This window comes from Pelmatolapia mariae, linkage group LG18 (genome assembly GCF_036321145.2).
Source record: "Pelmatolapia mariae isolate MD_Pm_ZW linkage group LG18, Pm_UMD_F_2, whole genome shotgun sequence".
NCBI lineage: Eukaryota > Metazoa > Chordata > Actinopteri > Cichliformes > Cichlidae > Pelmatolapia > Pelmatolapia mariae.
The window spans coordinates 27,093,370-27,111,218 of record NC_086243.1 but is presented as its reverse complement, the minus strand read 5'-3'; the positions used below and the strand labels follow the sequence as shown (position 1 = coordinate 27,111,218).

Below are 17,849 nucleotides of genomic sequence, written 5' to 3'. Positions count from 1 at the left end.
ATATGCGCTTTCCCTCACTACGCAAGAATCTGGGAGCCATCCATTAGCTCTAAATAGTGTTTGTATATTGATATTGCTGCCAAAACCCTGTGAAAAATACAGCAATGTTCATCTGTTCTATCTATCTATCTATCTATCTATCTATCTATCTATCTATCTATCTATCTATCTATCTATCTATCTATCTATCTATCTGTCTATCTGTCTATCTATCTATCTGTCTATCTGTCTATCTGTCTATCTGTCTATCTGTCTGTCTAGCTGTCTATCTATCTATCTATCTAGGACATTGGACAGTTTCTGTGTTGTGCTTCACTAGCTGTTGATTTTGCCTAACATCATAACTGCCTAACCCTGGCCCCACTCAGTTTTAAAACTGGCCTTGATTGAAAGCACTGCACTTTGTTTGTACCTCGGGTTGACATTTCGGTTGTGCTCTGCGTTTTCCAGGAGAAACCTTCTGTCTGTTTGTGTTTGTCAGATGGACCTTGAAAGCAACAGGCACGGAGAGCAAGGCGGAGGTGTGTGTTTGTGTGCCCATGTGTGTATGCTGATGGACGACAAGGGCGACTCCATTTCTTAGGTCAAGCTTCGGGTCACCTCTGTTGCCCTGGTAACCCTGTTCTGGCTGGGTTGCTTGGCAACAATCCTCTTTTGTTCCAAATGATTTAATTTGAAGCATATCTTCCCTCGTCACCCTTGGTTCACTGACTCACCCCTCTTCCTCGATCTTGTCCTCCTTCTGTCCCTCCATCACTGCTTGCTGAGTCTTTTCCTTCACCCTCCTCACTGAATTCCCCTTTTTTAAATCTTGGCCCTTCCATTGACATCGAGAGCCCAATCCTTCTTTTCCCTGTCCTGTAAGTCCCTCCTGTTATCAGAAGGTTTTACGAGCGAATAGGTGTGTGTGTGACTATGTGAGAGCACAAGAGTGAGTTTGCTGAGTTTGAAGGTGGTGACTTTGCTTGACTGTACTTGCCTTTCTGTACTGTGCCATACAGAGTATGTTTTCATGTTTCTCATAAACTAATCTAGGATCTAAACTTGCACTGTGGCCTCCCATGCCTTCCTGTGAAGGGTTTGTATCATGTTCTTCCTTTGCCTGTAAGTGCCTCCCACAGTCTAAAGATATGCATATTAATTTAATTGGAGATTCTAAATTTGCCTTGGTTTTCGAATAAGTGGCTAAAAAAATGGATGGACGGAAACTAATCGGCAGCTGTGCCGGCCTCCGTTCTTCTAAGAGGCTGTCCACAAAAGCCTGGCTGCAGGGACTTAATACTTTTCAGCTGTAAGAGCATTTATAAGGGTCAAGCACTGATGTTGGACACAGACTGAAGCCCGAGAATATGACCTGACGGTCAAGACACTGTTGCCAAAAATGTGGGAGCATCGCTCTCGTCTTCTGAGAAATTAAGATTTAGATATTTTGGAATTTAAACTTAATTTAACAAATAAGTTTGTTCACATACTTTGAGGCTACACTCTGTCATAATATTACAAACTGTAATGTTTAACCATTGCTTAATACAGCAGGCTGTGTTCTGCTGTTGTGCCTTACATCAAACAAAACCTGTCATTCATAACAAAAAACAAAAAGTTTGCGAGTTTTTAATCAGTTTGTTCAGAATCATTACAGAGACATCATTAAGCAACATCATCAAGGTGTAATTTCACTCAAACGTAAATTATATTAAATGAACACCCAGTGCGTGTGTGTGTGTCCTTCTCCTGCTTATGTAACAGTCCAAGTATCTGATTGCGGCACGCTTTTGTTTTCCAGAACAGTACACAAATTTTTTCCAGACTTCTTGTTATTGCTGTTTTTGAAAAATGGGTAGACAACACCCATCTTTCACAGAGAGATGAGCACAGAGAAAGACAGAGAGCAGATTCTGAGTCTCACCATAGCAGGTCCAGTGATCTTAGTCAAAAGGGCAGACTTCTGGTAATTGACTACTCATTTCTTTAAGTGGCCTATTGGCAAGGGCAGTCAGTGCATTTGCCAAAGCATTAAAGATTTAACTCTCTTTATCTTCCTGCGTGTGTGTGCGGAAGTGCAGATGGACAGATAAAGCTTGGTTGCCGTTTTTGATATCATGTGATGATTTGTGGTGGGTGATTTTTTTTAAATCGTGTGTGTACTGGTTCAGGACAGGGCTTCTCTCTTTAAAATCTAAAGAATCTGTCTTCCTCTGTCTTCCCAACCCGACTGTATCCGATTTATTTTTAAAGAAGCTTAGCTGACAAAGCTGTATTGAAACTCTGCAGAGATAATTATAGAGGTAATTATGATGTAACAAACAGCAGCTGAATAATGGGTTTCAGCCTGATTAGCAACTCAATAAAGCATATATGCCATTAAAGTATAGGTTCAGATTCAAGTCGCACATTTTATCTGTATGTACAGTAGGCATACTGGTTCTGAAGCAATACTCAGTTTCACTCCACTGCGTCAAAAAATGGGGTCAAATTGTGCTTTCACCATTTTAAATTAGTATGAAGTGTTTACATTCTGAGGTTGGTTTCTTCAGCCTTACAGTTTGATGTTGCTGGCTGAGCCCAACCACAAACCTGTGTGGCTCAGAGAGCTGCAGGAAATGAACAGCTTTTACTCAAAGCTAGCCACAGTTTTTTATGCCTGTACATTTTTTCACAAAGAGAAGGACAGAAAATGATGCACTTTCTTTCACAGACAGCTGTGCATTCCAAGTATGATGATGGAGGATGAGAAACATTCAAATAAGTGATTAAAATGCAGATTGATTTAGGCAACTAAAATTGTAAGGTGCCTAAAGGGAAAGATGATGGGTATGGTTAATATCTGATAATCTGGATGTTAAGTGTAGGTTTTTTTTTAAATCATAGGGTACAGAACTTTCCTGTGCTGAACCTAATCTTAGCTGAACCGGTGCAAATTTATGACCTGTTAAAATATCTGTAAAACTAGTGACATTTAGAGAGTGTGAGACTTCTTTGGGTCTACAACACTCAAGCAATTGCTCACTTTGGTGACAACCAAAAAATATTGCTCCTATCATAGGAATACTATCCTAGGAAACATGGAGAAGGAATTTAATGCTTAAAAGGCCATAGTTTCGGAAGATACCCACTTGATTTGACTCACTCAGACTACTGAAGTTTTATTTCACTCTGATTTTGTAAGGATGAAACAAATTTTGAGCACTAGTAAAGTGACCTTAGAAAGAGATCAGTTCAAACCAGTAGCGAGACAAGGAATGATAACAAGAAGTGTGAATATTCTTGTGGCCACGCATTTAAAAAATATCCTATCTTTAACAGTTATCGTCGTTTATTGCTGCTCTTTCTCCCCACCTCACCACTTATGTCAGCACCTCTTCATTTTTTTCATCCATACTGTATGTCAGCTTTCTCATTTTTCTTTTTTCTTTGCTCTACTTCCCTCCATCTTGCTCTCATTGTTTCTTTTTTTCCCACTCTTTCGGTCTTTTTGCCCCCTTTCTAAGTCACCCTGTCATCTCTCCTCATTGCTCTCATCAATCTATATATGCTTATTTCTGCCATGTCCTTCGCTCACCTCTCACTCTCCCTTTCTCTCTTTCATTTGCTTTCTCCCTGTTTTTCCCCTGTGCTTTTCTCTATCTTTGTCTTGCTCTCTCGCCATCCCAACTCTCTCTGTCTTTCTCTTCCTTGCAAATCATTATTCTTTTTCTTTTGTCAGCAGTGAAGCTGCTGCCCTTTTCTGCAAACTGAATCCCCCCCTTCCTCCCTCTCTCCCTGCTTGCGCTCCCTTTTCATTCTCATAGTGCTGTTCCAGTGGCAGGGTGGGGCGGCCGGCTTGGCGCCTCACTACTGCTGCAGACACTGCTGGGCTATGATGGTGGTGGTGTGTGAGTGCGTGTGAATGGGGGGGCTCTAGCTCGTGGAGGATGCGGGTAAGGAGGGGATTGCCCGATTTCTGAGCTAACTATGTTTGACAAGGAACATAGGGAGGGTGGGTTGGCAGGGTAGTGGAGGGGTACTTTATGGGAGGTGGTGGGGCCTTTTGTGGGCTCAGAGAATCCCCCACAAGTAGGACTGATTAAGAAAAAAGGCGGGCTGGGGTAAAAACTAAGGGCTAAGGAGGTTGTTTGTCCTAAGGTGGCAGACAGGGGGTCCTTAAATCCCAACATCCAGTCCCACCCAGCACTCCCCCCCTTTACTTCCACACTCATCTACATCCCTTGAAGATTTTAAGTAATTTGTTCACGGTCCCAAATAATGTGACACCAGAGTGAGGATCGCAACAATCGCTATTCTGTTAAAGACTGCAAAGCTGTAAAGGGCCTTTTCGCTACAAACAATCTGCATTTCATAAGTCAGACATGAATGGGGGGTCTGCTTCTTTAAAAAAAAAAAACTGTTGTGCTTTGCAGATTTTTCTTAATTCACCAGGAATTAAGAAAAAAACTAGATTAAATTTGCATCTTGTGAGTCGTAACAGCCAGACGGTAATGGTGGAGAGGTAAAGGGTGGAGTAAGGGGTGCAATAGTTGGGGAGGAGTAAACTTGTGGATGGTAGAGGTGGGCAGAAGGGCACGCACACCCACACACACATATTTACAGTCCCAGATATGCACACACTTACCCAGGGGGATGGGGGTGGTAGTTGGGACAGCTGGGCATAGATGGATGGTGTGGGGGTGGCTGCTCTGTATCTGTCAGGGTGGGTGTATGTTTGTGTGTATGTCTTTCTGAATGTGTCCTCTGTACATTATGGGGAAAGAGTGTGCATGCATGTGTTTTTCGCATGTTCCCCTTCTGGAGTCCAGCTGTATCTAATGCTGCATTTCTTTAAGCGCATTTTTATCCATTAACGTCCTCGTGTCTGATGTGTGTGCCCGAGAGATGTGTAACTCTTTTTTGTGTGTGTGTATGCCCCTGTGTACAGTTTTGGGGGTGAGTGGTGAGTACGTGAGGGTGTGTCTGTATGGGGGAGGGCTGTTTGTGTGTGTGTTGGGGGGAGGGTCAGCTTTCTTGTAGTCTGCGCAAGTGGATGCCTCTGTGTGTGTGTAATGGCCTGTATCATACCACGCTGTATCAACCCGCACATTGTTGGCTGAGTTTCCCATCAAATGTGTACAGCATCAGTGGCACCATGACACATGACTGTGTCTGTCACACACCATAGCCCTGGACTCAGTGCAGCTGCAGTGGAATATGGATACACGCATAGGAATGCACAGGGTAACGCGCACATGCACTTCGCCTCAACCACATGGAGATAAAAAGCATCTCATAAATCACACAGATACACACGCTTCTTCCCACGTATTTGTGCACAAACAGATATATTCCTAGCCACAAAAAAAAACAAATACCACTGTGTGCTTGAGCGCTAACACGCACTAGCATGCAAACATCTTCGATAATAAGATTCTCGGGGCTCGCACACACACACGCAGACGTGCACATACTGAGACACAGTCAGATAATTACCTCCCTGCAAAGCAACAAATACGCTCTGCTTACAAATATAAACCACACGTGCGCAAATATGAGGATAAAAATCTTATCACATAAACACACATGCGCACTTAGACCAGACCTACATGTGAAGGTACTCTCACACACATACGCACACACCCGAACACTGTTGTTTAACAGTAAATAAAGTTTATTAACCTGAGTTAATTAGCAACAACATCGTAAATCCACCCTGGGGGACCAAAAAACGGAGGAAAATAAGGAATTAAGGATGGGGAGAATTAAGCGAGTTGATCAGTAATAGAGGAGGAGGGGAAGGAGGCTTGACAGAAGGGCGAGGAGGTGAGGGGGGACGATAGGAAAGCAGGGAGGACATCAGGGCAGATGGAGAGAAGGAGGGGGGAGAAGCTAGAGGGAGACAGATGGAGTAAGAAGGAAAAAGAGGGTGAACATGGAGATGTGCAAGGTGGTTTGAATTTTTCACTGTCTGCTCTTTGTAGGGAGAGAAATTGGAGGAATAAAGAGGGAACTTTTTTTCTTATTAAGGCAGTAGTTCAAACTTTTTGGGAAACACATTTCCAGAGAGTGAAATAAAGTGACTAAAATTAATCCAGTGTGTGTGTGTGGGTGTGGGTGTGTGAGTCTATGTGTGTGGTACCGAGCTGAAGTCAGGACCTGGTTAAACTAGTTTTGCCTGTTCTTATTTATACATATTTATGTAGTTTAGCTTAAATACATAGATACCAGGCTAACATTGGGCCACACAGGATGAACTTAAGCCCCACTGCACAGTATTGCATTTTATCGTTAAAGCTGTTTGTTTGCAGAAGTTTGTAAAGGCAAAGAAAAAACACGTTTGCTTAATTTCATTCTAACGTAAAGCCTGGGGAGTACGGTTCATTGTCAAAGTTCAAAACATTATGGCAACACTTTTCTTCAGCACTGTGTGAACAATTTTTGTTTGACTGAATAAGTACCTTCTGTCTAGACATCTTCACAGATTGACTTTGAATTTTTGAAGTTAACCACAAGCTGAAAATGATATCCAAACTCAGTGCGGATGAATACATTTTCACAATAAACCGCCCAAAACCTAATTAAATGCGATATGAAATGCAGCTGACTGTAACAGAAGAGAGGTTTTAGTTGGTATATTGTCTCTCTTTGGATAAACTGAACAAGTCTGCAGTGCAGCTCTATATGTAATGCATACACATGAGATTGATAGCGATCTTCTCATCTAACTCTCTGACAGAAAACAAATAAACCATATGTTTATAAAAAATGTGGAATTATTCCTTCAGGTTTTTCCCTCTCTCTCTCTATTTTTCTTTTTTTGTCACTGGAGATCCCTCGAGCGCTTCTCACTTCCTCTGTTGTCTCACTAGCTCCTTCTTTCCCCTCCCTCTCATTTTTTTTCACACACACGCACAGTTTCCCACCTCGTTTTATCACCCACCCTCCTCTGCATACCCTTATCCATCCATCTTTCTCTCTGTGTCCTCCTTCCTCCCTCCCTCATTCCATTGACTTGATATCCCAGTCAGCCTTCTACCCTTGCGTTCTCTCACCTTGTTTCTGGCTAGGGAAAGTGTAAATTGTGTTGCTTTAAATACCCGTGTCTTACTCTGGCTCTAAGCTTGGTGAGGGAAGGCGTGGATGTGAGGAGGGAAAGAAAGAGGAGCAAACCACAGAGTTTAACTTAACGTCTGCTAAGGATAGATAGGTCTCTCCTTTTATTTTTGCAGCTCGAGTGTTTAACCTGACTTAACAGTTTAAACTCTGGATGAACTTCATTTCCCTCCTTTAACTTTGCTGCTAAGGAGATTCAAAGGTAAAAAGAACAGCCGTATCTGAATCCCAGGATTATTGGAGCCAGATTCTAGTGGCGAGTGACTCTTTAGCACTTGTATGAACCAGTTTCAACCAGAAGATGGGTTGTGTGCGCCACACTGGACTGTATCATAAAATATGTTAACCACACAAACATTTTAATAACTCATTTCAAATACTGTAATATCTCTAGCATCCATCTTAATACCCACTGCTTCTAACCGCACCCCTCTGACCATATAATAATGGTTTAAGTCGATTTGAGATATTGCTAAAAGATTGATAAATTATGCTCTTGCAGTTAAATTCTACACACATGGTCCTTCAATTTAATTAAGCCAAACTTTTCTTTGATTAATATTTGACCAACTGTGCTAAAAACGTCAGCATGCTCGTATACTGTACAATTCAAATAATTTGTATGCATTAGTGGAGCTTTAAATTTAAGATGCACAGTGCCTGTTAATCATGATTAAAGCATTTTAGGCCTTATGGTCCATAAGAGTGAGATTAACCTTTATTTGTTAGCTTTCATTAATTTACACACAATGTTTTTGTAGCAAACAACAACTGGAGTCTGATGTATTGGGCGTCTACTAAGTGCTAGTGGAGTAGCTGAAAATTATGTTTTGCTCCAAGACACTCCAGCAGCGTTAATGAACGAGCTACAAGTGCAGCTTTCACATTTACCACGCCAGTTCATGGATCGAATCTGCAATCTTCCTCAGACCCTTTCACTTCTCTAACCTTTAACAAACCGGCACCCCAGATCAATAATTTTAAATGAAAATAAAAGACCGAGATATGACAAATAACCACGAGACAAACAAACATGTATAATAACAAAGGCCGCTACCTTTCTGGAAGTTAACCTCCTTGGCTCTGGGTCGTTCTTTATTACAGGGGCGTGCTTAGTTTGAAACCTTGAGACATTTAATTGTTGCGCTTTTGAGTTTTTATTTCAGATTGAAGTTTGGAGAAACATCTGGGAGATAAAGTGTAATTTATGCGAAAAATGTCACGTGATGGCTTTGAAAACTTTACTCCCTGCAAACACAAATTTGATGAAATGATTAATTGGTTGATATTACCTTGACCAAAGGAAAATCTTTGTCTGGCATTTAGTGTTCCACTGATAAAAAGCGACATTTCTGGGGGTTTTTCTGGTGATAAATATTCAACATTATGTAAAGGATCCTTTAAAATATGTCCACTTTAAAAGCACATCTCCTCGCTGAAAAGTCACTAATTGGCTACTGATATTGTTTTACCAGCACAAATGTCACACTGAGCCTCAAACTCAGGTTGTCCTTGATCAGAAAATGCCAGCACTCTGTGGCAGCTAGACAACGCAAGATTGGCTAACTTGTCGGCGTTCATTGCGGTTGGCTTGATGGGTAGTGCAGTGGGACAGCCAATTTACCCAAAGTGTTCATGCCAAGTGGAGGAGCTTGTGCGATCAGCCACAAGAATTAGCCCAAGATGCTATTAAAGGAGACACTAATCCGTGGTACACTTGACCACACATTCAGCCCTCAGCCATCATGGTGCTTAGATAAACTAACCACAAGGTCAGAGCTGCAGTAAAACAGGAGAGAGAGCAAGTGAGCGACTTCCTGACATGAAGGGCTCTGGAAGTCTCTGAGTGTCTTTTGAATCCCGCTGGCAAAGAGCAGCTGTACCTTTATTATCGCTCTGAAACCTTATAGCCCAGAGGCAAACCTGAAGGCTTTTTTTTGCCTGATGTTTTCTGTGATGCTGGACTTGCTGGCCAGTTTTAAAATGAAAAAAAAAAAGATGCCTATAGTTTCTCCCAGGTGCTCTCGGCTCATGTACCGCAAATGTGCGTTTTTGATGCTACATTCAGTTAGTTTGCTCTCCTCCTCTTCTGCATCCTTTCTTTGTGTGCCCCTCCTTTGCGTGTCTTGATGGGAGTTCCGCTGAAGCGCACTTAAGCAGATGTTCTTCCTGCAGAAAAAAAAAAAAAATCAATTCCACCGCCGGTGCAAGGATGCGATAACGCTCCACACCGAATATAAACCTGTCTCCCGCTTGACAATTTGGTTCCAATTAAACTATTTATATGCGCCGTATTTTCAGGGGTGAGGAGACCGCTTTGAGGCATATTTTCTTATAAGATGTTCCCCCACGTTGGCTTGGTCTTGTCGTCAATTATGTCATATTTTCCTTTTGGTTGAGATTAGAATGAGTGAGCACCGGCATATTTGGAAGATAGTAGGAAAGGAGAGGGCGCGAAGGGTGCACACGAGGCCGAGATATGTGGAACTTCACGTGGCAAACAAACGAAACAGCAGTGACCATGTTAGGCTTTACTTACCGTAACGAGGGACTCCATATTTTAGTATAGATCTCTGGTTCTGATTCACAATTTGTCACCCTCATTGAATGCAGAGGAGAATTAGCCTGCACCATCACCCGTTATCAAGGGAGCGCTGTTAAATACCATAATTTGAGCCAATTTGAATACTGTTATACACCCAGACAGTTCACTCTTCAGTGATTTTTGCGGTGTTCCAGTTTCAGCTACAGCCTTTAGAATCCCTTCATTATGTCGGGTCATTTATATTCTCATTCTCCTTTTCCTCTGACCTACTCATTTCCATAATGCCTGTCCTGTTTGAGCTTCCTCTGGACCAGCCGATGCATATGCATGGAGTTAAAACTGACACAGATATTGACAAAGGAGAGTTAGAATGCCATTAGAGGTATGAGACAGCGCTCTTGTTGTTGCTTTGACCCGTCGAGAGCCACTGTCTGCCGTAGTCGCTTCATCTTTGCTGGTCCCTTAGGTCGCATGGTCCCTGGATGCCAGGGCTGCAACTGACTCATTGCTCTTACACTGGCCTCGCAGACATACAAGTAGATAGCCATTTGTCTACTTTTTTGTCCCTCTGACAGCTTGTCTGTGTGTCGGTGTGTGTGTGCGTATTGTGTCTGAGCTTCCAGAAAGACAGATAGAGATATATAGATAATCTGACAAGCAGAGAAAGAGATGGGCGGGGGGAGATAGAGAGAAAGAGTGAGATCGAGGCGGGTAATGCATTTTGTGGGTTTATCTGATTTGTGTGTTTGTGTGTGCTACTATTTTTGCCTGTGTTTTCATATGAGCACTGCATCTCACTGACTTGTGATGCATTTCTATCACTCAGTCTCATGATTTTTTTTCTTCCCTCTCTCCTGTTACCTAGAAGACGACCCCTTGCAGCCAATGACCTCCGATGAGACGGTGCCCGTGGGGGGTACGGTGACATTGACCTGCCGGGTGGCAGAGAGCGACAATTCCTCACTGCAGTGGTCCAACACTGCACAGCAGACCCTGTACTTTGGAGAGAAGAGAGGTGAGAGGAAGTCAGGGATGGAGAAACTATGGAGAAGTATCATTAGGAGCTAATTACAGAATATGTACAAATTCTGCTAATTTACTTTGCCAAATGTGTTTTGGATCAGTGCTTTTCAAACCACTTGTGCTCAAGTCACACCAAAGGGCAAACCAAAATTTCAGTGCGCACCTTAATCCTCAAAATGTGACACAAAATAGTCACCAGTTCTTATTTGGTTTGATTTTTGCCACCTCACTTACAGCATCTGGACTCAGCCTGACACCTGAATTTCAGATACTTTCATATAAAAGTCTTGCTGCCTCTGGTTTAGATCCAGTGCTCTTTTTAAAAAAGCCAAGATTCTCTCAGAAGGATGTTTAGTTTCTAAGTGCCTCTTTAGCTTGCACCGTGTTAGCTTTAGCCAGCTTTTCCTGACAGATGACTTTCAGGCTGAGGGCTGTTAACATCCCCTGTCCAGCTGTCGAAGCCAAAAGACATTTAGCGTTTTTTTTCCCTCCCATTAGGCAGCAGATTTTTTGCACTGATGGTTATTTAGAGAAAATTAGTATGTAAAAAGTACTAAACAACCTATTAGTTTATCCATAGCTTTTTGTGCAATTCAAACCTGATATCATGGCAAAGCGTGCAATAGACACGCTGTTTGGCATGCAGAAGTTGCCGTAACAGCAAGGGGAGATAATATATTTAAAGCCAAAAAGTCGCTAGTAACCAAGGAAGGTATGAAGTAGGTTTCAGGGTCCTTAATCACCAGAAATCATTAAGCTAGGTGGTTAATACGTATATACATGTAAATGTGCTAAAAATGTCTGTTTAAACACTTGTATTCTTTTTGGCTTAAAATAAAACATCTCCCTCTGCTGGTACTCCAGCTTACTGCAACTTCTACATGCGTGTCCATTTCACACTTAGAAGAAGCAAAGTGTGGAATGGACACGGTGGACCGGCATGTCTATTACACGTTTTGCTGTGATACGGGGTTGGCAATAATATATTGTGATAATAACATATGTTGGACACCTGGACTTACCCCAGTGGACACTATTTGGGGATCATGGGTGTCAAATTGATGTTAGTACATCAGCCACACATATATATATCTATGTTGGCCCAGTAAAGACCCATTGCATAATAACATATAAAAAACAAAAACACATAAAATTTTCCCTGTCTTTAAAAGTTTGGAAGTACAGGTACAATCTGAAAAAAACAAAACAAAACAAAAAAACATGTGAACTTTCAACATCCTGTATCAGTTTTCCATTTTTTAATATCATTGTTAGAAAGAAGGCTGTAAAACTGAGATCGAGTCACTTCTGGGTCAGATGAAATAACACCTTAGATAAAACTTCACACAAGACAATCCATTTTTAATGACTTGGCGCAAGTGCTTCCTGGTGCAGGTGGAAAATACGAAAAGGGAAAAAAAAAAAAAAAAAAAAAAAAAATATATATATATATATATATATATATATATATATATGTATGTGTATTCTTTTTCTTCTTTCTTATATTAACCACTCCCGCAAGACATCCAGGACACTATTTGAGGCCGGTTCTCACCCCAGTCCATTCCTATTTCGTGATTTGTTATGGGAAATAGGACTGATGGAATGCACAGGGCTTACACAACTGTGAGATAAATTTTGTTTTAGTGTGAGACCACAACCCTAAAACAAAAGTCACAGTTTGGTGAAGCATTTTAAAGCTCGTGTCCTGGCTGTACCCTGCCTTTCACCCAATGACAGCTGGGATAGGCTCCAGCTCCCCACAGGAGGATCCTTAGCTTCTTATCCAAACCTGGATAAGGAGATAAGAAAATGAATGGATGGGTTTTAAAAGCTCAGTGCTCCCCTGTTTGTGTCACAAGTAGGTATAATTGAGAAAAGGCAAAAAGAAGAATTTGTGCACTTCCTGATTGTCGCTATAGCAGACAAGCAAATAGAATTAACAGCTAACAACTGCTCACAAACTGCTAGTGTCACAAATGAATTGTATTTGTGAACTATAAGGATATAAATGGTGAAGTAGTGTCATCCGCCACGTTGCTCCAAGGCTTAGATTACTAGTTTTGAGCTTGAGTAGTCATCGTGGCTCCAGCTTTTCCTCGCGCTACTCATTCTGTCCCTCAAGCAAAGTAAATGCTTAAAGACGAAGACACACATACACAAGTTGTCTCACGCACACGCACGCACACACAGATCATTAAGCCCCTGAACTGTTAAAGGATCAAAAAACTTGGAAAAACAATGGCTATTTTCACTTTAGCTGTGATGTGTGTTATTGCAAGGGAACCCATGTAAAGGCTACTTTAATGGTGCTTTCTAACACAGAGTGATGTCAAGAAGTTCAGGTCTGCACTTTTCTCTGTATTACCCATCAGAGATGTACGTGAGAACAGACATTAAACGGTCTTTAACCTTCCCACTCTGTAGTACAATGTGATGTCTGATTGTGCTCATGTGAGAATAGCACAGTTAATTCTCTGGTGAATTCACAGCAAATGAGTGGGCGTCATGTGTCCTGCCTCCGGCTCGCTCTACTCAGGCAGTTCCCTCACCTAAAGCAAACGGATGGAGAGAGAGTGAGGATGCCTGTGAAACTGACTGGCTGCTGTACATTTGAGAAAAGACAACTGCAGGCAAAGTCACAACCTAGCATGTGTAAACAAAAACACCCCAGCTATAGTAACACTTGGAAGGCGTAAAAATTATGGATATGCCTTGGACAGATGGCTGCACTTATGATTTTTCAGCAGCTTGCTAAAATGCTTCACTAAAATGACCCCTAAAAGTGAATTAAACAATAGGATTTCACTCCCTCTTGAATATGTCTTGGATGCATTTGCATATTGCACACTATCTCATGTATCAAGGATGCATGAAGTATCATAACTAGATGTAAATAGAGTCTATTTTGATTTTTTTTAAAGGTATATGCTTCCAATATATTTTCTGAAGAATATTAATTCTGTTTGAATGGAATTTTTGGAGGACGGGTGTGCAATAAAGATGTCTCCTGCTGCAATGTTGTTGAATGAGGCACCATAATTACTTCATATAAACAGGGTCAAATGCTTTGTTCGAGAGAAGAAAGCCTCAACGACATTAGGAGACCGAGATGGCAAGCAACATATTATTGTAATATTGCACGGTGCCAAAAGCGCTCAGTAAGTGCAACAAATGAAAACTGACGACATAAACAAACTTCTGGGGGGCTAAAGTGCATCTTAGCGAAAAATTCAAACTGTTTTTAAGAAAATCTGTCGCAGTTTTTTAATAACCCATTTTGTGCAACTTGATGGGCTAACTAGCTTTTGTGCCAGGCTGGCTTTTATTGACATTTTGAAAAGAGAGACTTCCCACTCAATGATACAGTGGTCAAAAAAAAAAAAATCACACAACAGACCTCGCATTTGAAAAGGGAAAAAAAAGAGGTGCTGCTGGTGGGGTTAAAAAATGACACTGTAAATAAGGACTGACATTAAATATGGAGTTTTGGCTCTAATCATGCCTGTTGACTGTGCTGGCTCAAACCCATGGCTCAAAACATCATGAGGAGTGAAAAGAAGCATGCCCAGCAGCTAGTTTGAGCGACATTAATAGGCTATGATTGTGAGAAAAAAATTGCTTTTTCTTTATTTGACATTATGACAAAAAATACTGCCAAAGTGGTGGTTAAAGACAAATACATTTTAAAAAAAATTCTCTGAAACTTTCTTGTAGTTTGTCCATTTTCTGTAGTCCAGCATCACAGAGCAGGCTTGGCACTTGGGAGTGAAAAAAGGAGAGAGTGGTACAGATGGAAGGAAGGAGTGATAGGATAGTTGGGGAATTACAAACGAGCCAGACGAGAGAGATAGAAAGCCTCCCATATGCAGTAATACAAGCTTAACAGTGGAAGTCAAGTAATTGAGAGATGGAGTTGAGAATTGCGAGAGTAGAGATGGCTACAGGCTGAGAAGTTTTCACTGCAAAGAGCCAGACTTTTTGAAACAAACAATTTGGAAAACAGAGAGAGGCGCGAGAGAATGGGGAACAGAGGTGGGGAAGGGCAAATTGAGAGAGCAGCGAGTCTTTACTCCAGACGGAGCTTCAACCACAGTGTAGAGATTGAAGACAGAAAGTGAGGCTCTTCTCTGCAATGATACAACACTTACAGATCGAACCCCTACTTGGGAGGGAATTGAGACGAGTATTGGAGAAGGAGGTGGTGGTGAAGGGAGAAGCAACCCATTGTAGTGGGTTAAAAAGCCGAGTTAAGAACCAGATCTGGGTGAATGGTGGTGCTGGAGGGGTGGAAGGTGTGACGGGAGTTGAGAAATCTTCGACCGTGTCTTTTCTTTAAAGTGAAGCAGATGGGGGAAGAAGGAAGGTAACGTCAGGTTCTTGTCTTTTTTTACAGTAAAGATATAAAAAGATAAAGCTACGGAGGTATTGACAGAGTAAGATTACAGATAATGACGATAATGACGAGGCTGAAGGGAGACTGGATAGTAAACAGAAGACAACGGTTGTCTAAGAGGAAAGAGAAAGAAGATGAGAGAGCATTTTGACTTTAAGCAGATGCTATTACCGTGATGGAAGCATTGAAAAGCAGAAAAGCATGTCCAAGATGCACAAGGAAATGGCCTTGAAGGACAGATTGCAAGAATTCAAATGAGAGGAGACTTTTTCTTTTTTTTCGGTAGTTGTTGAAATGATTTCACCTCCTAAGTCTAGTAATTTGAATTTCTTATAACGCCATTTTAGTTTGCTTAGGATAAATGCTTGCACTGTTTTATGTGGTATCACCTGCCGTTTTCTGTCATTAGTTTTAAGCAGGTAGCAGTAAAGCTTTTACTGAAAACAGCTGGAAACAAAGCTTATGAGATTTAAGTGAAACAGTGATGTAGTATAGTGGAAAATAAAAACACTGAGCATCTGCCCTCTTCCATAGTATGATTCAAACCAGAAATTTCAAATTTGGATTCATCACTGAATAATAGAATAATAGAAATCATTTTCAGGCCAGTTTTTGTGTAACTGAGCATACCGCAGCATTTTCTCCCTGCTTCTCTTCCTTATGAACGACTCCTTGACAGCCACTAACCTGAGCTGCCCTCTGATAACACTCATTCCTAGTCCCATTCCTCCAAAATGACAAGAAAGCCTTGCTCAACACTTTTGTACAGCACCATATATATTTCAAAAAAGTGTCAAAAGCTTTCAGTGTTTAATTATAACAGTAATTTGTGAAAATGTTCTTCCTCTTTCAGTTAACGCCCTCCACACATTACCATTCCCCTCCCAAATTTTCTTGGTAGTTCACTGTAATATTCGAGCCAAGAAAGAAAAAAGTCAAAGTCGGATTAAAAAGGTTAAATGAAAGGATGCTTGGCTCTAAAAAAGTGCAGTATGAGAGCGGGAAAAGAGTGACTAAAAATTCCTCAGTTGTCCAGTTTGGACATGATAGATAGAAATGAGGCAGCAAGTCATCTACGCGGTTGGCCCAGACAGTAAAGCGCAGGCAGTGCACTTCAGAACTGAGACAGCAAGACATAGATGGATGAGAGTGAGGAGAAAAAAGAAGGGCATATCAGAACAGGAATAAAAAAGCGGAAAAAAATTAGAGATACGATTGAAAAAAGAATCAGAGGGGAGGAAAAGAAAAGGAGATGAGAACGGGGAATGAGAGGAATCAGAACTTCTCACCATCATGTTTCAACATAGCACAGCATGCAGCAGGCTTTGTAGCGGGAGGGAGTGAGGGATGAACGAAAAGCATGGTGAGCGATAAAAGAAGAAGCACAAGAAAGGACGAAGCAAATGATGAGTGACAACTCCTTACAGAGATGGCCACCACACAGCAGACTGTGGAACTGACGAAACTGTTCTGTGACAAAATCTGAGATGGCAAAGGAGAAAAAGGAATAATCAAAGATGGAATGACGGATGCTTGTTTTTCTTTAAACAGGTATCCCTATTAAAATGAAAACCTTGCCGTTGATGCATACATGACAGTTTTACCATCATTAAAGTAAGGAGAAGAACAGGAGGGGAGGAGATAAAGAGAGATGTGATGAAAAAACGAATGGAGGGTATGAGGACAGAGTGGTAGATGTGACACTATAGAGAGAGCAGAATTGGGTTTGTCAAAATGATACAGGGAAAGTAACTTGGAAAGAGACCTTGGATTCAATTTATAAATACATTTTTATTCACAAGTAATATGAAAAATGAAACATCTAAGCCCATGCTGTGATATATGAAATGTTGACGTTGCTGGCATTATCACAGGGTCACATCAATTCAATCCAATTCTCCATGGTAGATTGAAAGCTCAAGCTGACTTTTATCATTAATCACTTAGCCAAAACCATTGATATCAGTTAAATTTGACCCTGCTTTCACAGATGAGAGGTGATACAGAGAGGCAGTGACACAGAGAAGGGAACAGAGAAAAGGGGCACATTTAAAAAAAAAAGAAATACAAATCCTTTTTAAAGCTTCATGGAAGTGAAAGAGAACACTTTAAAAAATAGAGTAAAAGAACAAAACTGAGGAAACCAGTCTGGTTCCAGTGGAGCAGAGCTAATGAGAGTTCTGCAGCTATAACAGCCCAGATAAAGATGAAGCAAAACAGGAAATTAATTGTTGAGGGACATAAAGCCCAGTTGTGTTTATTAAAGCAGATACAATTACAAAAAAATGCTTTTTACAGCTAATCCTGTCCTGCATTAATCCAAGCGTGAACATTTAGTGCAAAGGAGCCTGTCACTGCATGGCATAAATAAATGATCTGATAACTGTAGCCAACACAGGATATTTTGATACATTTAAGGCCTTAATTTGAGATCATTTATTTTAAGACCCTTTTAAGGACTCACATACACCCTGGAGGGAACATGTGGGAGTGAATGGATGGATGGATGAGTGAAAAAAAGACCTTTTGCTGCTAATAGAAGAGATTAGACAGCTAGGAAGGCATGAAAACAGATGGGTTCATACATTAATGCTGAACTGTCAGGAGACAAGCCAGGGGAAAGGAGGGGGGGGCAGAGATACTGAGACCAAATGATGGACATGAGGGAGTTAAATATTCACAGAAAGTTGCTTCTGTCTGAGAACTTTCAGTTCGTTATTTTATCAAAAACAACCCTTAAGTAGAATTGTTTCAGTACATCTGTGAAAGGTCTCTTAGTCATTTCTTACAGTAGCTTTAGATAGA

At 41.2% G+C, this 17,849-nt stretch overlaps 1 protein-coding gene across 3 annotated transcripts in view; it reads left to right on the top strand.

The window, feature by feature from the left end:
• cadm3 (cell adhesion molecule 3) overlaps positions 1-17,849 on the top strand; it is a 97,863-nt gene that overhangs the window by 26,326 nt on the left and 53,688 nt on the right. For all 3 annotated transcript variants that reach the window (XM_063461912.1, XM_063461910.1, XM_063461911.1), the window contains exon 3: positions 10,491-10,640. In XM_063461912.1, the coding sequence (XP_063317982.1) occupies positions 10,491-10,640 (150 nt within the window). The remainder of the gene's footprint in view (positions 1-10,490; positions 10,641-17,849) is intronic.